The sequence below is a fragment of the Ursus maritimus genome, unplaced genomic scaffold, assembly GCF_017311325.1.
Source record: "Ursus maritimus isolate PB19 unplaced genomic scaffold, ASM1731132v1 scaffold_4, whole genome shotgun sequence".
Lineage (NCBI taxonomy): Eukaryota > Metazoa > Chordata > Mammalia > Carnivora > Ursidae > Ursus > Ursus maritimus.
This window is the reverse complement of record NW_024426552.1, coordinates 90,265,190-90,288,169: the sequence shown is the minus strand read 5'-3', so window position 1 is coordinate 90,288,169 and position 22,980 is coordinate 90,265,190. Positions and strand designations below refer to the sequence as shown.

At 39.4% G+C, this 22,980-nt stretch overlaps 1 protein-coding gene across 1 annotated transcript in view; it reads right to left on the bottom strand.

The window, feature by feature from the left end:
- Positions 1–22,980, bottom strand: part of PLD1 (phospholipase D1) — a 192,017-nt gene that overhangs the window by 12,632 nt on the left and 156,405 nt on the right. The window contains exons 24-25 of the mRNA XM_040621604.1: positions 10,235–10,369; positions 1,682–1,835 (exon numbers count right to left, since the gene is read on the bottom strand). Coding sequence (XP_040477538.1) covers positions 1,682–1,835; positions 10,235–10,369 — 289 coding nt within the window. The remainder of the gene's footprint in view (positions 1–1,681; positions 1,836–10,234; positions 10,370–22,980) is intronic.

The following is a 22,980-nucleotide window of genomic DNA, read 5'->3' as shown; positions in this document are numbered from 1 at the left end:
TTTCTTTTTGCTTAACGGTATTTGCCAAATTTTCTCCCACAAAAATAGGCTGCAATCAGAACCACCTACACCTTTATAATTATCACACATTTAGAAAGTTAATAAAGAAGCTCAGCGCTTTCAAGAGAATGCTTACGTTCTCACGAAACCGAAAAGACATTTATTTCTAGTTTATACAAAGAAATATTTGCCGCTTCATAGATGCTGCCGTAGGCAATCAGTGGGCTGATTAACAGGGTCCTAATTTTAATCTCTTCCCCACTAAACAAAGCAAATTAACACTAGAAGCTAATTGAAATATCAATGGTTTGAAAAAAAAAATCTTACCGGCAAAACAATTAGTAAGGAGGGCAATAAATACAGCCATAAACACCGTGAGGAAGTATTGACAGATTTTGAGGGATGGATTGGCCAAGCTCCTGGAGCAGAGAGAGCTGACCCCGCTCTGGAACTGAAGGCTCTGAAGCTTCTCTTGCTTTTGCAGAGCCGGAGCCTGGGCTGCTAGACAGGAGGGACATGGCGGCCAGCATTTGCAGGGAGCCCAGTGCTCATGACGCGCCTGCCAGTGCACCCGGTTCCAAGCTCTAGCATTCACGCCACGGGGTTAAAACAACCTCGCAACAGGACCGTGCTGCTGTGTCTTTCCCCAAATAGCTGAAAGCTTCATCAGGGCCACTGGCTGCCTCTCACTGTGGAGGCCACAGAGAAAGCCCACCCTGGCTGATGCAGCTCTAGAATCGTGCATAGGGACTCACTGCCAAGGCCCAGGCGTAGGACAGTGCTCAGGGTGTTCCACGGACCATGAGTGAAGTCACAGGATCCAGGCTGGGTTCTAGAAGGATCATTCTGACCACCGAGACTAGATTACAGGCACTGGGGTAGGGCCAGTTAGAGCCCAGCCCTGGAAAGTTCTCAGGAACATTAAGGGAAAGAAAGACTCATTTAGGGCCCCCCAGCCTTTGCTGCCCCACACAGTGTTCTCTCAGCTTGAGCACAGGTCAGTGTAAAAGTCACATCTTCTTAAAGATCAGGAATCTTTCGTGTCTGGAGCTGAAGTTTCCAAACTTCACCATCAGCCGTCACTCGCACCCTCCTTTAATACTTTCTATTACATCCCTGTATTATTGGGACTATTATAATTTTTAAAAAATGGACTTACTTTAAAAAACTTAAATAGGGGTGACTGAGTGGCTCAGTTGCTTAAGCACCCAATACTTGGTTCCGGCTCAGGTTGTGATCTCGGGGTTGTGGGATCGAGCCCCCAGTCAGGCTCTACACCCAGCAGGGAGTCTGCTTGAGATTCTCTCTCTCCCGCTCTCTCTGCCCCTCCCCCCACTCACCCTCTCTCTCTAAAATAAATAAAATCTTTAAAAAAAAGCCAAACAGACAGACACTAGATGGGTTGACCGGGCCTGGTCCTAAATCAATGAATAAATTTAAGATGTTATTTTTCTTGATTACACATAAAAATAATAAAAACGATTAAAATAGAAAATACTTATGCCCCACATAAAGTCATTTGCGCACTACTGGTGATTCACCTCCCATACTCTGGGGGAAGCTGTTTTAGACAAAGAAGAGCCTGGGGATGACATGTGTGCTAAGGGCGGGAGGCGGGGCTGGGTTCCAGCACCCACCGCAGTGAAACCACGTCAGAGGGACACAGCTCTGGAGGGCCTACCTGAAGCACTGCAGCCGAAGTCCCTGGGCGAAGCGGCCAGCCTGGTACTCTTCTCCGTCCATCACCGAAGGGACCGTCTCCGTGTCCTGCACAATGACAGCCATTTCACTGTCACGCTTTCCCAGCATGCTTCGGTCGTTGATGTTGGCAGAGCCTATCATGGGAAACAGTGACATCGAACAGTCTTCTCGGCAAAGCAGACACTGTTGTTTGCCCTCCCCACTCAATTCTTCCTTGCTAAGAAAACATTAATTTTGTTCAGGTTATCAAGAGATGCTGAGTTTTGGGAAGGGGAGGCCCATCCTAACCCAGGCCTGAGTCTTGATCAGTCTAAGCCAGCTATGGTTTTTGTGATTTTTACCCATGACTGGCTCAGGAATGGGCACTTGACATCATGGTAGCCAGTGTGACATGAAGAAAAGTCTGCTGGGGGCTTCTAAGAAAGTCTTATCTCCTTATAAACAGACACCAGACTGGGATGCTGTCTCTTACAGCCTTTTGATATTTTGGTTTGAATGTTGGGTGAGGATGTGATTCCAAGAGCTGCTGCAGCCATTTTGTAACCACTAGGGGACAAGCAGACAAGTTGAAGATGGCAGAGCAGAAAGAAGAAACACTCTGGTTCTTCAAGTCACTGAACATTTGTGAAATAATACATTTTCCTTATTGTTTCCCATACCTCCAGCTGAATTTTCCATCTGGTGGTTCAAAGGATTCTAAGTAATATAATCATTAAGCACACAAAGAAAAAAGACACCAATTCAATTTGGTCAGCTTTCAGACTTACTCTGCAGAGTCTGATGACTTAACTCATGGCCATATAATTACGAATGTCAAAACCCCAGAGTAACTTCACCATCAAGAGTCCACTCTCAAATAAGGATTAGCATTAGTGGCTTGGGTTTTTACATTCTCTTGCCTCATTTGTGTGGCATGCCAACAGGCTCTGTATCAACTTCCTTCCATTCTATTTTTAAATCCAAATGAGCTGAGAATGTTGACTTTCACATGCGAAGGGCAAGTATTTTAATATTAGTTCAACCTGTGCTTTCTCCACTCCTCTGCTGTGCATTCAAAAACCCCAGCACGTTTTTCTGCATTCATCACTATGGATTCATGCTTCTGAGTCCTTGAGGTGTCCTACAAACCATAGAAGGAACCTGACTCTTTTTTCTTCGTCTTCCCCTAGTCACACATTCCACTGCTTCTGCAGGCATGCAGCAGAAGGGCCGGCCTGAAGAGGAGCAAGAGGCTACCCTCTGGGATGCGGACAGTCAGGGTGTAAGGTGATAGTATAGCCCTGCTCTGAGCCCAAATGGCAGCATGCTGTACATGAGAAAAAGCTGGCCCTTCTAAGGAGGTTTTACTGCCATTTGCCATAATGTTGTCCTGTATTTAATATGCAAATCTATGGTAACTGTGGATGCAAATGTGCCCACAGTGACCCTGGGTGACAGAGAAAGGATGGAGCACCTCACAGAAATTTGGGAGCATTACTGGAGCTCTGAAAGGTGGAAACGATTGACACACTTTGTTTTGTTAGCAACAGATTGTCTATTAGACATGCACTTACATTTCGATGATGCTATAAAATTTGTAGCCATATCTTTGGGCTTCACAGTTGGCCCAGCATTAATTTGGACAAAGTCATTTAATCTTTTTCACCTTTAATTTGATCTTTTATAAACTGAGATCATAATATAGATCTTTTTCTTTTTTAAGCAGTTCTTTTTTTTTTTTAAGATTTTACTTATTTGACAGAGAAAGAGAGAGAGTGAGCACACAAGCAAGGGGAGTGGCAGAGACAGGCTCCCCACTGAGCAGGGAGCCTGACGTTGGGCTCGATTCCAGGACCCTGAGATCACGATCTGAGCTGAAGGCAGATGCTTAACCAAGTGAGCCACCCAGGTGCCCCCATAATATAGATCTTGTAGGGTTCCTGTGAGAAGTAAGATCATGTGAAAGAACTTACTCACTTATAATCTGCTCTACAGTGTTAAATATTATTGGCATTATTATCAGATACTTTGTTAAGACTGCACTAGCTAGAAGACACGGCCATAGGAACGGGCAATTTGCTGGCATGTAGCATTTGTATGAAACTAGCTTCCTGTCTGGGTTCACCACCTCCCAGCCAGGTGTGTGGGCCGGAAGGAGGAGAGGAAGAAAGTGCCCACAGCGCTGCTGCGGGAGTCCACTATGTCCGGGCCGCCAGAGGCTGCTGTGGGGCTGGGGGCTGCTGGATTGGGTGGCCATTGTTGCTCATCACTGCCTGGAAAACTGGGGATGTGAGACCCCCAGGGAAGTCTCCTCTACACACACACACACACACACACACACACACACACACACACACGTTCACACCAGGTCCCTCAGTCTCCCTCCTCCCACCACGGTGGGCTCCACATTCCAAAGGGGGGAGTACATTCCCGGCCCTCTGAGCTGGAATTCCTAGAGTGTGGTTCTTGCACATCAAGGGCCCATCTGGAGTCACCCGACCACGCAGGATAAGTGAGTTGGCTAGTATTTAATAGGAATGAGAAGAAAAGGATGAGGGAATTTTAGATGAATAATTGAAATACTGAAAATGAGATATTGGTGTAATGTTACCTGCATTCTTATTGTTAAACAGTCCCATACTCTGAAAATCAAATTCAGAACAGCAGATATATTATTATCCCATTTCTATAGAACATGAGGAAAAAGAGAAAGGGCCCTAGAAAGGCCCACATTGAACTGTTAAGAGTGCTGGGTTCTTTCTAGCAAGAGGGATTTTTTTACCTTTTATTCAATATGTGTCCTTAGAGTTTGAATTGTTTACTAAACAAATATGCTTCGTATTCTGTGTATTACTTTTTATGGTAACTGCAATCCCTTGTTTTTATTAGGACATTGCCCTGATAATTTAAAACCACTTAATTGGGGCACCTGAGTGGCTCAGTTGGTTAAGCGTCTGCCTTCGGCTCAGTCCCGTGGTCAAGTTCTGCATCCGGCTCCCTGCTCAGCAGGGAGTCTGCTTCTCCCTCTGCTGCCGCTGCCCCTGCCTGTACTCTCCCTCTCTTTTTGTCAAATACATAAATAAGATTTTTTTAAAAAAGAAATAAAACCACTTAATTTTTAGAGAATGACCTTTTCTAAGTCTGCTTTTAGGGAACATTTAGAACATTGTGAAATACAGCAAAATACAAAAGAATATATGAAACATATATGTACAATATATGAAACATATATGTACAATTTAGGCAATAATAAAATATTCACCCAGGCTGAAAAACAGAACACTACCACATCCCAGAAGCCCTCAGGTGTCTTCCCACGCAGGTCTTTGCCCATCACAAGAGAGATTTTATATAGAATTTTGTATTCAACATGCTCTCCCTGTTTTCCTAATCAAAGAAATAGTTTACTATTGACTTGTCTTTAAATTACGTAAGTGGACCCATATAGTAGATAATCTTTTGAGATTTGTTTCTTTCATTCAATGTTTTATCTTTGGGATTTAGCTGTGTCTGATTGTAAAGCATTATTTTCCTCAAATGAGCACGGCAGGACTTATTCATTCTAAATCTGTGGGTGGATGTTTGGGTTGTTTCTAGTGTTTTCTATGGTGCACACTTATGCTCTCCATATGTTTCCTGGTGTGCACATGTGGGACTCTGCCTGGGCTCTGTCCATAGGAGTGGAGTCCCAGGTGCTCCATGGCCTTGTCAATACCTGGATTGTCCAACTTTTACATTTTTGCCAATTGGTATTTCTTAAAAACTGTTCTTTGTCTCATTAGGCTAATGAGGATGAACATCTTTCAAATGTTTACGGGCCTCAGGTATGTCTTCTTTGGTGTCATTTCTACACAATTCCTTTGCCCATTTTCCTTTGGATGTTGTCTTTGGTTCTTGGTTTACAGCTTTTTTTTTATAGGTTTTGAATATTAACTGCATGGCAAATACCCTGTTTTTAGCTTATGGTTTAATTATCTTTTTATTCTCTTATAGTGCTTTTTAATGAATAGGTTCTGAATTTTAATGCAGTTGGATTTATCTGTCTTTTCCTTTTCGGTGTGTGCTTTTTAAAAATGTTTCAGAAATTGTGAATCTTTCTGTTGTAGGCGGAATAATGGCCCCCAAAGATGACCACGTTCTAATCCCCAAAGCCTGTGAATAAGTTATGTTACATGGCAAAGGGGAATACAGGTTGCTAATTAGCTGGCTTTAAAACAGGATGATTAGTCTGGATGATCCAGGTGGGCCCAAAAGAACCAGAAGAGTCTTTAAAAGTGAAGGGGGTTGACTAAGCATCATCCCCTCCAGTTCCATCCATGTCAATGCAAATGGTGGGTATTCACCCTTTCTAATGGCTGAGTAATATTCCATTGTATACGTAAACCATATCTTCTTTATCCATTCGTCTGTTGAAGGGCGTCATACGTGGAACATAAGGAAGAGCATGGAGCACTTTAGGAGAAGGAAGGGAAAGCTGAAGCGGGGGCAATCAGAGGGGGAGATGAACCATGACAGACTATGGACTCCAGGAACCAAACTGAAGGTTTCAGAGGGGAGGGGTGATGGGTATTAAGGAGGGCATGTATTACGATGAGCACTGGGTGTTATATGCAAACAGTGAATCATGGAACACTACATCAAAAACTAGTGAAGTACTGTATGGTGACTAAGGTGATATTAAAAAAAAAGTGAAGGGGATTCAGAGGCAGATGTGGTTAAGGAAGTATGGGTTGAGACTTTGGGGAACCTTCAGAGAGATGTCATGTCATGGAGGAAGGGGGCCATGAGCCAAGGAATACTGACAGACTCTAGCACTGGAAAAGGCAAGGAATTAGATTCTCTCTTGGAGCCTCTGGAAAGGAATGTGGTCCTGCTGACACCCTGATTTTAGCCCAGGGAGACCCACGTTGGACTTCTAACCTACAGGACTGCTGGATTATAAATTTGTGCTGTTTTAAGCCACCAAGTTTGTGGCCATTTGTTACAGCAGTCACAGACAACGACTAACCAACTCTACCCTGTTTTAGCTTAGTTGGTTTTAAAGGAAAACCGATTCTTCTATTGAGCCCGAATGGGCTACTTAGAACTTTTTACCCACTGGTGTTCCCTGTACCTCCAGTTCAGAAGATCTCGGTTCAGACTGCATGTTAGCTGCACCCAGTAGGCTTTAAAAAAAATACCGGGGCCAAAAACAAAAATAAAAACCTTGATGCCTGGGCCCCAAACTGGACCAATTAGTCAGAATTTCTGTTAGTAGGAACCAGACATTAGTATTTTCCCCCAGTACTGCTCCGTCCCTTTATCCATTAATGCATCTTTTTGGGGGGATCTATTTTTTTTTTTAAGATTTATTTTATTTGCAAAAGAGAGAGCACATGCATGAGCGGGGGGGAGGGGCAGAGGGAGAGTGAGAGAGAGAATCTCAAGCAGGCTCCCTGCTGAGTGGAGAGCCTGACTTGGAGCCTGATCCCAGAATGCTGAGATCATAACCTGAGCCAAAATCAAGAGTCAGACACTTAACAGACTGAGCCACCCAGGCGCCCCTTGGGGGACTCTAGTTTAAAGTAAATTGCAGGGGCGCCTGGGTAGCACAGCGGTTAAAGCGTCTGCCTTCGGCTCAGGGCATGATCTCGGCGTTACGGGATTGAGCCCCACATCAGGCTCCTCCGCTAGGAGCCTGCTTCTTCCTCTCCCACTCCCCCTGCTGTGTTCCCTCTCTCGCTGGCTGTCTCTCTCTCTGTCAAATGAATAAATAAAATCTTTAAAAAAAAATAAAGTAAATTACAGACTTGAATAAACTTCCCCCTAAATGATATCTATCTATCTATCATCTATCATCTATCTATCTATCTATCTATTATCTATCTATCATCTATCTATCTATCTATCTATCTATCTATCTATCTATCTATCTATCTATCATCCCCAGGCAACTCTAATGCAGCCAGGGTTGAGATCCATGGGATTAGGTCAAGGGTAAACCCTCTTTCCTGGGGCAGCCCTTCAACAACAGACTCTGATCTGCCACTCTCAAGCCTGTTCTTTAAGCACTGATACCCATTTCCTCTACGTAGCTTCCCACCTACCAATCTCATTGATTGCCTCTGGACCTTCTTACTCCCGCTCAGCAATACCCACCCCGATGTTTCTGGTGTTACCTCCCTCCCCTCTAGCCCTTGAGCTCTGTTGGGCAGAGGCACTGTTTGATTCAGTTTTTGTATCTCCCTTTTGTGCTTAGTGGATTAGTGAACACTGAGAAAAACTGTTTCCCTTCATCAACAGGACAGGTTCAAATTCTACTTAAGGATAGCCTTATTCTGTTCAGGAAAGCAAACAAAACGTTAGTTTGGTTAAGTGCCAATATTAAGATGGATTAGAAAAGTGGACTTGGTCACAGATTTCATGACCAGCAAGGGCACTCAGGACAAGAGATAATTAAAGCTCCGCACAAAAGAGATCTTTAGTGCGAGAAAGCAAGTTTCCTTGTGAGGAAAAAGGGAGAATAAACAATTAGTTGTTTTTCTTCCATTCATTATTCAATAATTCTGGCATACATTTGCCACATTAGAAAATTTAACCACAGGTTACTTTAACCTCTTTGAACACCTGTAAAATATTTTCAACCTAACCTCTCAAACTCCTTTCTGAGAATTTGAAATACTGTTCTCGGTGTTATGAATTTAAGCAGGGCTGATGTGTGAGAGCAGCAACAAACCTACTGCTCTTAGAGTTTCCCCTGAGATACAAAAAAACAGAAGTATCTTTGGATTTTTCCACGGGGAAATCTGTTTTGCCCATGGGGAAGGAGAAAAAGAAATCCAGTCCCTAAAGACTAGCAAGTAAAACCTCTTCATACTCCCAAGGCCACTTCTTTGGTTTCAAGAAAATGGACAAGAATTATGTACAGGATTGATCAATTATTGCTAGCCTAAAGAAACTGTAGGCTTTGAGAGTTCAGAGAACCTTCTAGAAAATAAGTCAATTAGAAAACTCAACTTATTTAATCATTAGCTCTGTTATGGCAAACTACTTTGCATTTACACTTTATTTAAAGTAAAGCAGGCTGAAAGCCAAAATGACCTTTAAAAGGAAAATATTTACATCTGTCAATATTTATTTACTTCAAGAGTTCTGAAATCTTGAAGAAATCAACTAAATTTTATTTGGCTTTGCTTGTTTTTCCATTTCAGCACACATCAATACTTTTCTTTTCCTACTGTCACCGCCAAATTTAATATGAACATTTTCTGAGATTGGCTTCTGAAGAGCAAGGCCAGAGTAGCTTGGTGGAAATTAAAGAAACCCTGTTTATTGGGGGAATCTGAGAGTAAATAAATCCCTAAAGAAGTCTGATCCCTATAGAGCAAGAGATAGAAGACACAGATATTTTTCTAAATGCCCTACGTAAGTATGAAGAGAGAGAGAGTGTGTGTGTGTGTGTGTGTGTGTGTGTGTGTACACGCATATATATGTATCACCACACTGTGGTCTATACATTTTCTGGCTTCAGAATTGCTTTTTCTTTCTTTTCAATCATGTTCCAGATAAGACAATCTCATTACTCCTAGATACGAGATTTTTTTTTTCTTTTCTCAGCGGAGGATAGAGATGGAAATGGTATATTTACTGCCAAAAAATTTCAAAACACTCTACAACATTTAGTTTCTCATAGAATAGGGAAGATAAGGAAGTATCTAATTATAGTTGGCAAACTACACTTTATTTTTTTTTCTGGGAATTTATTTTTTTAAGTTTCTATTTAAATTCCAGGTAGTTAACATACAGTGTAATAATTAGTTTCAGGTGTACAATATAGTGATTCAACACTTCCATACAATACGTGGTGCTCATCACAACAAGTGCCCTCCTACCATCACCTATTTCACACATCCTCCCAAGCCCTCCCCTCTGGCAACCATCAGTTTGTTCTCAATGGTTAGGAGTCTGTTTTTTGGCTTCTCTCTCTTTTTCCCTTTGTTTGTTTTGTTTCTTCAGTTCCACATATGAGTGAAGTCATAGGGTATTTGTCTTTCTCTGACTGACCTATTTCACTTAGCATCATACTCTCTAGTTCCATCCAAGTCATTGCAAATGGCAAGACTTCATTCTTTTTTATGGCTGAGTAATCTTCCATTGTGTATATATACTACATCTTCTTTATCCATTCATCAGCCACTAGACACTTGGGCTGCTCATTTTTCCTCCCCGTGTCTCCACCTCTAGCCCCTGAAATCTAGGTACTTGGATTAAAAATAAGGGGGTAATAAAGAATTAATGAGAACAGGCTGATTACCACTCTCCTGGGCTAAACCACTGCTCTCTGGCTACTGTAATTTGCACACTGGCCATTTAATTGCTCCAGGCCTCTGTTTCTTTGCAGATAAAAAGAGGGATTAGAAAGGACATAAGTGGAAAATACTGCCTCAGAAATGTTTTAGATGTCATGTTATGGTCCCGCTCAACTGTAAAGGAATCTTGGGGGGGAAGAGAAAGAAGGATTTTTGTATGAAGTAAGTCAACTAGCAAGCAACACAATTATAGACCATGTACTCACCAATAATAACAGTGTTGTCATCAGCAATTAGCAACTTGCTGTGGACGTAGATGAGCTCAGTGACTAGATTTCCTTCAAGCTCTGCATGTGTTCTAAGGCCACAGAATGATATGTAATTTATCCACTGATTGCCAACTACAACGTAAAAAAGAAAGTACTAACATGAATATGACCAAGTTCATTGAAGGTACATTAAATTTTACTGTTTTTCAAAACAAATATACTACTTAAATAGGTGGTTAAGAATAGATTGTATACTGTGTGTGTGTGTGTGTGTGTGTGTGTGTGTGTAATTTCAGAACTCACCCAGGATCTATTTTTGCTATCAGAAGAGTCTTTTACTATTACTATGAATGGATATACATTTTTAGAAAACCATACTGGAGAGCTTTCTATGAATTACCTTTTCCCAAGGCAATCCAAAACTATATCCAATACGAACAATTTATTTTAATGATTTGGCAAGTAACTACTGAAGAGTGATCATTAAAGCCGAGCCAGAGTAGATAACCCAAGGCCTCAGTGTGACATCTGCATCCATCTTGGTTGACACCTGCTGCAGTTTAAATCAGATGCAAAAACAATGCTCAAACGACGTGATGTGTACATAGTGTAGCGTACTCAGTGCAGAGCAGCAGTTAATTGTATAGACTTTGGGTAAATAAAAATAACACTCCTTGTACATCAGTAACATTAGGAAATGAAAGAATCCTAACTACGTTTGACTTTGGAGAATCTTCCTCAGAGCAAGCAGTACCGGGTTTGTACTTTAAAACTCTGCCCCGTCATCACGTGAGGGCCATTCCTGTGATAAGAAGAAACGAATTCCATACGAAGCCAACCCATAACCATTATCTTGGCATGAACATTAGTCACACAATTTTATGGTCTCTATCCCACATAGCGGTTGTCCTGGATAAGGAAAGTCTTATACTAAGAATAAACGGAGTGGAACCAAACCATCATGAGTTCTAATAGAAACAGAATATAAATTTTTTTTCTTTAAGAGACTCTGAAGCATACTAATAGAAACAATGGCATTTCGTGTTCTGTTTACTGAAGTTTCCATGTATTACTGATGCTTTCTATTATTCTGTTGATGTTACTCGGTGTTTCTATTAAATTTGGGTATCTTGGAAAGAAATTCATTCAGAGGTTATGGATAGAGATTCCTCCATCTACAGGTAACCTTTCCCTTATATATGTACATAATATTGTAGCTGTTTGCCAAGAGCTGACGTGCCAGTGCACTAGTACGTCATGGGTAAGAGATGCGCTCCTAAAACGTTTCATGTAAATAAGATTTTTGTAAATCAATTTCTTCCCAATTTGTTAATGTTATATTGGATAGATACTTCATCTAAAGCATCAACTTCTCTTTAAATCTTCTCAGATCCAGAAGAAAGAGGTATTTCCTCTTTTAAGCCCATCATACCCATAAAATTCCTGGAAAATATTTCTAACATAACATCTAATATATTATTTTACAACCATTCATTTACCCCTCCATTTCTCCTACCGTTATAGAGGTCTTAAACATTTCTGTGTCCCCATTCTTGCATAGTGCTAAAAGAAGTTGAATAAATGAGTGAATTGATGAATGGACAGTCAGGTGACAGCTATTATTTTAGCTTTTGGTTTTTCTGTATCATCTACTTTTCTGCAGCTGGCTCATGATCTAAAATTTTGAGATATAAAAGCAGATTTTTCAAGAAATCATGGAGCAAACTCTTTGTTAAAGTAAATAATTTTTTGCAGTCACTTCCCATAAAAAATCCACATTGAACAATATGGTAGACCAATGGTTCTCAGTGTGCACAAGGACTGCTTCTGTGAGGGCCTGTTAGAAGTAAAATCTGGAAATCCTTCCCAGAGGTTCTGATGCAGCAGAAACCCATAATTCAATAAGTGCCCTAGGAGATATCACTCTTCAAACGACACTGTTGTAGAGCTTTGGTATTTATAGTTTTAAGATTAGTGGCACACTTTCAGGAAATAATACACCCTGATAAAGTGAGATGCATTCCAGTGGTGCAAGTCTGCTCAATATGAGGACATCCGTTAATATAAAACATGATACTGACCAATCTAGGGAGAAAAATCATATGATTATTATAACAGATGCTGAAAAGTTTTTGACACAACTCAGCACCCACTCTGGATAAAAACAGTGAAGAAAGAAGAAAATGATGAATACTTGCTTAAAATGATTAAAAAATATATATACATTATACATACATAATATGTGTACGTGTGTGGAATATCTTCAATACTGTATAACATTGCCTTGGAGGTATCAGCCAATACAATTAAACAAGAAAAATCACATAAGGAAAACCAGCTCCGTTTCCAGATATGGTAGTATGCTTGGGGAATCAATGATAAAACTATCTCAAATGGCTAAAGAATTAAACATGAAAACAGGATATAAATTAACATATAGAAATCAATAGCCTTCATACACACAAACAACAAACATTTAGAGGATAAAATCAGACAACACATTGCTTACGATGGCAGCAAAAAAGATAAACACAAAGATAAACAATAAACTTATCAATAGATGTGTGCAATTTTTATGAAGAAAAAATTAAAATGCTATCAAAAGACACAAGAATAGACTTGAACAAATGAAATGACATCCCTCGTTCTGGAATAGAACAATTCAACATCAAAAAGATGCCGACTCTCTCCATGTTAATTTATAAATTTAATATAATCTCAGTAGAAATACCAACGTGTTTTCATGAAGTTAGAGAACTTGACATTACAGTTCATGTGGACAAATAAACATCCAAGAATGACTATGAAAAAAAACTGGAAAAGAAAAGCACTGAGGAGAGGCAGTAGCCCTATGGACAGTGCTGCCCCAGCACCCAAACAGACAACTAAACCACTGAATAGAAAGTCAAGAAAGAGACCCAAGCTCATACAAAAATTTTGCATATGATAAAAGTGGCATCTCAAATGACCACAACTTTTTTTTTTTTTTAAGATTTTGTTTATTTATTCGACAGAGATAGAGACAGCCAGCGAGAGAGGGAACACAAGCAGGGGGAGTGGGAGAGGAAGAAGCAGGCTCATAGTGGAAGAGCCTGACGTGGGGCTCGATCCCATAACGCCGGATCACGCCCTGAGCTGAAGGCAGACGCTTAACCGCTGTGCCACCCAGGCGCCCCTCAAATGACCACAACTTTTGCATAAAGGCCTAGGGCTTCACATATCTGTGGCACATAAGGAATAGCAGGGAGGACATCAGGAGAAGGAAGGGAAAATGAAGGGGGGACATCAGAGGGGGAGATGAACCATGAGAGACTATGAACTCCGGGAAACAAACTAAGGGTCTCAGAGGCGAAGGGGGTTGAGGGATGGGTTAACATGGTGATGGGTATTAAGGAGGGCACGTATTGCATGGAGCACTGGGTGCTATACACAAACACTGAGTCATGGAACACTACATCAACAACTAAGGATGTACTGTATGGTGACTAACATAACATAGCAAAAGAAGTAAGCAAGATAAAATAAAATAAAATCTATAGAATTAGGGAAGTTCTTCCCAGATCTCCCTCATCAGAGTCACCAGGAAGGGGGCCCTGGCTATATGTGTTTTAAACAGTTCCCATGATTCTGATGTTCTAGGGTTGAAAACCAATGTAAAAAGTTAATAAAAGAAAAATGATATCTTAAAAAAAAAAGGCCTAGGGCCTTTAAATAAAAGGTGCTAGTATCATTGCATAGCTATTTGAAAAAGAAAAATTACATGCATACCTCATACCAATCACAAGAATAAACTCCAAATGGACCAGAGAGAGAAATGCAAGCATACGAAATGACACGTGTTAGAAGAGAAAACAGAGTGAATTCTTACACAACCCGAGTGTAAGGAAGGCTTTATCTATAGGCAATAAAAGAAAAATATCAATAACTTTGCTTAGATTTTAAAAAACCACATGACACAAAACACCACAAGCCAAAAAAAAAAAAAGGGGGGAGGACAAATGACAAAGTCGGAGAAAGTATTTGCAGTGCATGTCACAGATAAAGAGTTTAGAGTCCAAACCTATAAAGAAGTCTCAAAATCTTGATAGAAAGAATGGGCAAAAGACATAAATGGACAATTCACATACATGAAAAGATATCTGAAAGATATTCTTCCTCACTCATAATAGAAATGCAAAACTACACTGAGAAACCATTTCTTACCTATGATAACAGCAAAAATATAACACATTCTATCAGTGAGACTGGGTTGAAGAAGGCTCTCTCATACACTGGTGGTGAGAAACCAAACTGGTACAAATTTTTTTGGGGGGGTAGTTTATATCTAACAAATATCTAACAGATATCTAACAAAAGTATATTTTAAAAATTATTTTATTTTATATCTAACAAATATCTAACAAAAAGTATATTTTAAAAATTATTTTATTTTTTCATCATGATAAACTGCACTCCTGTATCCCTTTTACCAATTTACCCCATCCCCCACCCACCTCCCCTCTGGGAACCATCAGTTTGTTCTCTGCAGTTAAGAGTCTGTTTCTTGGTTTGCCTCTCTTTTCCCTTTGCTTATTTGTTTTGTTTCTTAAATTCCACAGACGAGTGAAATCCTATGGTATTTGTTTTTCTCTGACTGACTTATTTCACTTAGCAGTAGCAATCCTGCCCTAGAAATTTACCCTAAATAAACACTTTTAACAAATAATATATATGCACAAGGTTATTCACTGTATAACAGTAATCAAAAAATACTGAAAATAATCAAAACACCCATACAGAGGCGAACGAGTGAACTGAGTGTGGCAAATCTATACATGGAAGACTGCAGACATAAAGGAACGAAGAGCTCTATGAACTGGTATGCAAGAAATAAGAACATATACATATATCTGCTCATTTCTACAAAAAGAAAACATTGCAAGAATAATCTAGAAACTGACAAAATTGGCTACCAATAGTGGATGTGAGGGAACAGGATAGAAAAGATGAGTGTGGAGGAAACTGACAAAAAGTAAGAGAAGTGACACTTAGCTAAGTATGCCATTTTTACGGTTCCGAGTATTGGAAGTATATTGCACACACTCAAAGAAAAATCAAGAAAGATATAGAAAAAAAACCCTCTAAAATGGAATACAAACTGAAGGAAATGAACCCAACTATATTTCAAATTAATAACATAATCCAAGTAAATTTTGAACACTGACTTTTGAGTATATACCCTTAGGCTAAAGACAAAAAGAACTGTAAACAAATACTGAATTCTAGTGAGTAGATTTATTTTTCATAGTGGTATGGGTTAGCGATTCTAAACCTATTTTCTGTATATTCTAGGATTGAGGAAAGAAATGCATATATTGTATCTACAACACAATACAAAGCCTGAGCCAGGTTTCTCACTGTGAGACAAAGGGTTATAAAAAGAGAGAGATGGCTAGAAGGAACTCTGTGGTGTGGGACTGGAATTGGAAGCATTAATACAAAGACAGACAGATGGACAAATAGATTTATCGATGGGTGATAGACAGGTAATGTGTACACGATGGGTCTTAACGCAATGACATCCCAGAAGCCATGATCACATCTAACACCTAGATGTTGGTTCCTAAATGTCATTTTCCACTAGAAGAATCTAGGTTCCTTGGAGAAACCGTTGATTCTAGGGCTAGTTCTGGACATATACAGGATGAGTGTGGAACTCGGCTTGTGCCACCAAGAAAAAAAGGCTGATGGGAACATATCAAAAGCACATAGGAGCCAACTTTTAAGGTGCTCACTGGCCAAACCTGTGCAACTAGGAATTGAAATTATACACACTGAATAAAATAAGAATCCATATGTCCGTACCAATACAAATACATAGATAAATCCACAAATGGGGAAGAAAAGGGGAAACCTTCCTTACAGTAGAATTCCAACTAAGAAATTGAGAAGAAAGTAATAAATACAGAAGAAATGATGAGATGAAAAAAATCAGCATCTGGCAACTATCATAGTAGTAATACCTGAATCATAGTTGCAATAATTGATTCAGGTGAGAATCATTAACGTATGCTAAAACCACTGGGTGAATGTTTGATGAAAAGCAGGACATTTATATAGACTCGAAGGGTTTTCCATGAAGTATTTATCATTACAAAAGGAAAAATCGTTATTCTATGGGGCGGGAACCTGGCAGATAGCACCCTCACTAAATGATCAAAGGCACAACCAGTAATGTGGCAAATCAAGACCCCGTTCTTCCTGATACGGAGCACGAAGAGCCTATGGCTTCTGTGATCTTCCTGCTCCAAATGCCTACATCTCATCATGAGGAAACAGTAGATAAAACCAAACTGAAGGCTATTTTTACAAAATAACCAGTCTGTACTCTTCAAATATATCAAGATCACGAAAGTACCCCCACCCTCCAAAAAAAAAAAAAAAAAAGATCGAGGAATTATTATTAAAGGAAAATAATGACACATGACAACCACATTGCAACACATGACTGCCGAATGTCTCCTGCGCGAGAAAGAAACATTTCCTCCCTTTTGTTATGAAGGACATTAGTAAGCAATTGGCAAAATTTCAATAAGGTCTACAAACCAGATAATAGTATTATATCAATGTTAATTTTATTAATTTTGATTATTGAACTATAGCTGCTTTTTAAAATGTCTTGCTTTTTCCAGAAACACACACTCAAGTATTTACGGGTAAATGGGCATTATGGCTGTGACCTATTCCCAAATGGGTCATAGGGGAAAAACCCACCTATCTGTCTATGTATTTATCTATTAAAAAGAACGATAAAGCAAAGAAGGTAAAAGATTAAAATTTGGGAAATCAGGATGAAGTGTGTATGACAGTTCTAGAATCCCTTCTATCAGTCAGAAATTATTATTATTATTATTTTAAAGATGTATTTACTTATTTGAGAAAGTGAGTGAGAGCAAGCATGAGTGCCGGGGTGGGAGGGGCAGAGGGCAGAGGGAGAGAATCTTAAGCAGATGCCCTGCTGAGTGCAGAGCCCAATGCAGGGTTGGATGCCATGACCCTGAGATCATGACCTGAACAGAAATCAAGAGCCAGACACTTAACTGACTGAGCCATCCAGGAGCCCCAAGTCTGAAATTACTTTAAAATAATTTCCAAAAAAGATCAGTGATGCTAACTAGCTTAGCAGCCTGAAGGTTGAAGACATGTAATAATATGTAATTTTCTAAGGCAGGGATTTGTGCTATTCCCTAGCAAGGCTGGAGAATATCGACAACATATCAATTGGCTGGATAGCTTCACAGCCCATCATCCATACCTCCTTCCCATCCATCCTGGCCTTTGAAATAACTCCAATGAAGTGATAAAAAAAACTTTGTTTCTTTGTGAAAAATGCCCCTCACAGAAGAAGAAAGCTAAAAGTTAGTACCAATAACAGAACCCAAAAGGAAAGACCGGGGTCCTAGCCAGAAAGTGGACATTTTGGATTAAAGCATAGCCTGTCAAGTGCATGGGGGTACCCACCCAAGATGTGAATGATTCCACCAGAAAAGAAGAAAAAGCAAACTGAGAAGCTGTTTCAGCCAGTACTGTATTCCGTGAAGAAGTGGCTCAACAGGGGACAGATACAAAGTTGGAGATGTTAACTTGAGCTGTGAGGATATACTGAGCAAACAAGTGCCTTCTGAGAAAGTATGAGAATGTCAGGAGCATGCAGAAGCAGTGATAAAAAGCCATTACTGGAAAAGCATCGAGAGGTTTCCAAATTGTATGTCCTAGTGGTATCTGAGAATCTGGAGGTGTATACTGGGCCCCTAGGACATATCTTTAGGAACACTGGTGCGTATGTACCTCAAAAGATGGGAATTCAAGGGGTGCCTGGGTGGCTCAGTCAGTTAAGCGTCTGCCTTCAGCTCAGGTCATGATCCCAGGGTCCTGGGATCCAGTCCGGCATCAGGCTCCCTGCTCAGTGGGGAGTCTACTTCTCCTTCCCCCTCACCTGCTGCTCTGCCTGCTTGTGCTCTCTGTCAAATAAATAAATAAAATCTTAAACAAAAAAAGATGGGAATTCAATACAACAGACTCTTGATATTTACAAGGAAGCTTAATGAAAAGGCTGAGAGTTGTTACAGGCTTTTGTTACTGAAAAAGTTGTAGCACTTCGTATAGGTACATTACTACATCCTGACAGAAAACCTCTAGACCTTGTGTTCAATTACACTCAATTGGCTGCTGAAGTGCCACGATTCACAAAAATTATAGAAATGAGAAAGAAATGCTTTCAATTGAACACTAAATCCCTAAGGATTGGTGCGTATGATAATTGCAGTCCACTAATAGCTGCTAGTTTTCTTTTCAGGAATTTCAACATATTCATAGCAGAAGTTTTGTTATTTCTAAAGAACTGAAATAGTAGAGAACCACAGTTCTCTATCCAATTAGAGATTAGTTATTTCATATATTTAAAACCCACTACACATTTACAAAAACAAAACCAACAATATAACATCGTACCTCGGAAAGAGGCATTATGTAATTCTTCCGTTCTTTATGTTTAGAGTATGAACATTTTTCCCACTGAGATGCCTGATTCTGACTTGTTCCCAGGGTGCTTGGAAATCTTTTCATAAAAGGGCTTAACATTGAAATTACTTCTTGTGTTAAAATCCAATTTTTCCCCTGAATAGGCAAAGACAGGCAAAGGGTCCAGAGCCAAAGGAATGCTTTATAATAAGCTCGGGCATTTTTATGGTTGAGAAACTAAATAATAGGCTTGTTCTGACTTTTTGTTCTCCTAGAACCTCACCTTTGCATTTTTGCTAGTCACTGTCACCACCGAGTGGCTTTCCGGATTTTGTTTTTGTCAATACTTCTTTTAGAGACATCCATTCATTATCATCTTCATTTTAAGCCATTAGGAACAGAGACAGTGATAATGCTCTGGTAAATCTCTGTCCTAGATGCAATTAGATACAACTTTGGAAAGTATTTATTATGGGTGATGTACATATCTCATGTCTACAGTTGTCTAGAGAGTTGCCTGAGCAGCCCATTAGTGAAAAATTATTAAAACACACACACACGCACAGTATAGATTTTAAATTATCATGTACTAAAAGCTTAATTATTTTGAAAGCTTCCAAATCATTTATAAATCCATATAACATACAATTCACCCCTTTAAAATGTATAATTCATTGCGTTTTTTTTTTTTTTTAGCACATTCACAAAGCTGTGTGATCACCACTATCTAATTTTAAGACATTGGTATCACACCAAAAAGAAATGCCATACCCATTAGGAGTCACTCCTCATTCCACTCTATCCAGATCCTAGCACTGACTAATTTACTGTCCTGACTCTGCAGATTTACCTATTAAAAACATTTCACAAAAATGGAATTATGCAATATGTGACCTTTTGTGCCTGGCTTCTTTCTATTTACTATCATATTCGCAAGGTTCATCTATTTTGTAGCATGTATCAGTACATACATTTTTACATATAGATAATATTCCATTATATGGACATAAACGTTTTGTTTCTACATTCGTCAGTTAATGGATACTTGCGTTGTTTCAAGTTTTTCACTATTATGAATAATGCTGCTATAAACATTCATGTGCAGGTTTTTGTGTGGACATATGTTTTCAGTTCTCTTCAGTATATACTATGGAGCAGAACTGCTGGGTTACATGGTAATTCTATGTTTAATTTATAAGGAATTACCAATTTGCTTTTCAAAGAGCCTGTACCATTTTTTAAAAGTTTTTATTTAAATTCCAGTTAGTTAACAGACAGTGTAATATTAGTCTCAGGTGTGTAATACAGTGATTCAACACTTCCATACGTCACCCTGTGCTCATCACAGCAAGTGCACTCCTTAATCCCCATCACCCACTTCCCTCTCCCTTTCTTCCTCCCCCTCTGGTAACCATCAGTTAGTTCTCTATAGTCTGTTTCTTGGTTTGACTCTCTCTTTCTCTTTTTCCCTTTGGCTCATTTGTTTTGTTTCTTAATTTCCACATGAGTGAAACCATGGTATTTATCTTTCTCTGAGTTATTTTGCTTAGCATTATACTCTTTAGGTCCATCCATGTCATTGTAAATGGCAAAATTTCATTATTTTTTATGGCTGAGTAATATTCCACTGTGTGTTTGTGGTGTGTGTGCGCATGCCACATTTTCTTTTTCCATTCATCAGTTGATGGACAGTTGGGCTCTTTCCATAAATTGACTATTGTAGTAATGCTGCTATAAACATCAGGGTGCATGTATCTCTTTGAATTAGTATTTTTGTATTCTTTGGGTAAATACCTAGTAGTACAATTGCTGGATCATAGGATAGCTCTATTTTTAGCTTTCTGAAGAACCTCCACTCTCCTTTCTAGATTGGCTGCGCCAGTTTGCATTCCCGAACAGCACAAGAGGGTTCCTCTTTTTCCACATCCTCGCCAACATCTGTTATTTCTTGTGTTGTTGGTTTTACCCATTCTAACAGGTGTGATGTGATATCTCATTGTAGTTTTGACCTGTATTTACATTATTAGACTCAGTTTGTAATATTTCACTAAGGTATTTTGTGTCTATATTCATACGGGATATTGTTTTGTAGCTTTCTTTTCTTTTCTTTTTTTAAGATTTTATTTATTTATTTGACAGAGAGAGAGAGACAGCCAGCGAGAGAAGGAACACAAGCAGGGGTAGTGAGAGAGGAAGAAGCAGGCTTCCAGAGGAGTAGCCTGATGTGGGGCTCAATCCCAGAATGCCGGGATCACACCCTGAACCGAAGGCAGACGCCCAATGACTGAGCCACCCACGCGCCCCTGTAGCTTTCTTTTCTTATAATGACTTTGGTTTTGACATCAAGGCAATATTGATTTCGTAGAATGGGCTGGGAAGTATTCCCTTCTCCCATATTTTTTGGGCGGGAAGAACTGGTGTTCTTTGTGAAGAACCAGTGTTCTTTTGTGGATGGTAGAATTCACCCGCAAAGCCACCTGAGCCTGGGCTTTTCTTTGTAGGACGACTCTTGATTACTCAGTTTCTTTGCTTATTATAAATCTACTCAGAGTTTCAATTTCTTGTTGAGTCAGTTTTGGTAGTTTGTCTTTCTAGGAATTTGTCCATCTTATCTAGGTTAACTAACTTGTTGACCCATAACTGTTTGTAGTGTTCTTTTATATTCCTTTTTTTTTTGTAATTTGAGTTTTGTCTGTTTTTTTACTTGGTCAGTCTAGCTAAAGATTTGTCAATTTTGTCCATCTTTTCAAAAAAACAATGTTTGGTTTCATAATTATATTGTTTTTCCATTCTCTATTTATGTCCCCTCTGATCTATATTATTTCCTTCATTCTGTTATCTTTGAGTTTAATTTGTTCTTCAGTTTCTTAGGATGTAGGGTTTGGTTACTGATTTGAAATCTTTCTTCTATGTTTAATATAGGTATGTTTATAGCTACAAATTTCTCCTAGCATTGCTTTTTTTTTATTTTTAAAAAGATTTTATTTATTTATTTATTTATTTATTTATTTATTTATTTGACAGCGAGAGAGCCAGCCAGCGAGAGAGGGAACACAAGCAGGGGGAGCGGGAGAGGGAGAAGCAGGCTCCCAGCAGAGCAGGGAGCCTGATGTGGGGCTCGATCCCAGGACCCTGGGATCATGCCCTGAGCCGAAGGCAGATGCTCAACGACTGAGCCACCCAGGCGCCCCTCTAAGCATTGCTTTACAGTGTCTCCCAAGTTTTGATATGTTGTCTCCATTTTCATTCATCTCAAAATATGTTCTAATATCCCTGTTTCTTCTTTGATTCTTTGGTTATTCCATCTATTTGTGAATTCCTAAAATTTCCTTTTGTTATTAACGTATAATTTCATGCTACTGTGGTCAGAGAACATACTTTGTATGATTTCATTCCTTTTAAATTCATTGTAACTTGTTTTATGGCCTGCTATTTGGTCTATCCTGGTGAATGTTTCATGTGTACTTGAGAATGTATATTCTGTTGTTATTAAGTGGAATCTTCTATAGATGTCTGCTAGGTCTAGTTGACTTACAGTCTTACGTCTTCGGTTTTGGTGCTGATCCCTGGTCCAACTGTTCTATACGAAAGTGAACATAGGGTATTGAAGACACCAACTATTATTTCTAAATTGTCTATTTCTCACTTCAATTCTGTCAGTTTTTGCTTCGTGTACTTTGGGTTCTGTTGTTAGTTGTATATATGTTTATAATTCTTGTATTTTCTTGATGAATTGACCTTTTTATCATTACATAGTATCCTCTCATAAAAGTTTTTTTTTTTCCTTTTTTTTTTTTTAATGATTTTTTATTATATTATGTTAGTCACCATACAGTACATCCCCGGTTTCCGATGTAAGGCTTGATGATTCATTAGTTGTGTATAACACCCAGTGCACCATGCAATATGTGCCCTCCTTACTACCCATCACCAGTCTATCCCATTCCCCCACCCCCCTCCCCTCTGAGGCCCTCAGTTTGTTTCTCATAGTCCATAGTCTCTCATGTTTCAATCCCCTTCTGATTACCCCCCCTTTCTTTATCCCTTTCTTCCCCTACTGATCATCCTAGTTCTTATGTTCCATAGATGAGAGAAATCATATGATAGTTGTCTTTCTCTGCTTGACTTATTTCACTTAGCATTATCTCCTCCAGTGCCGTCCATGTTGTAGCAAATGTTGAGAACTCGTTCTTTCTGATAGCTGAGTAATATTCCATTGTATATATGGACCACATCTTCTTAAT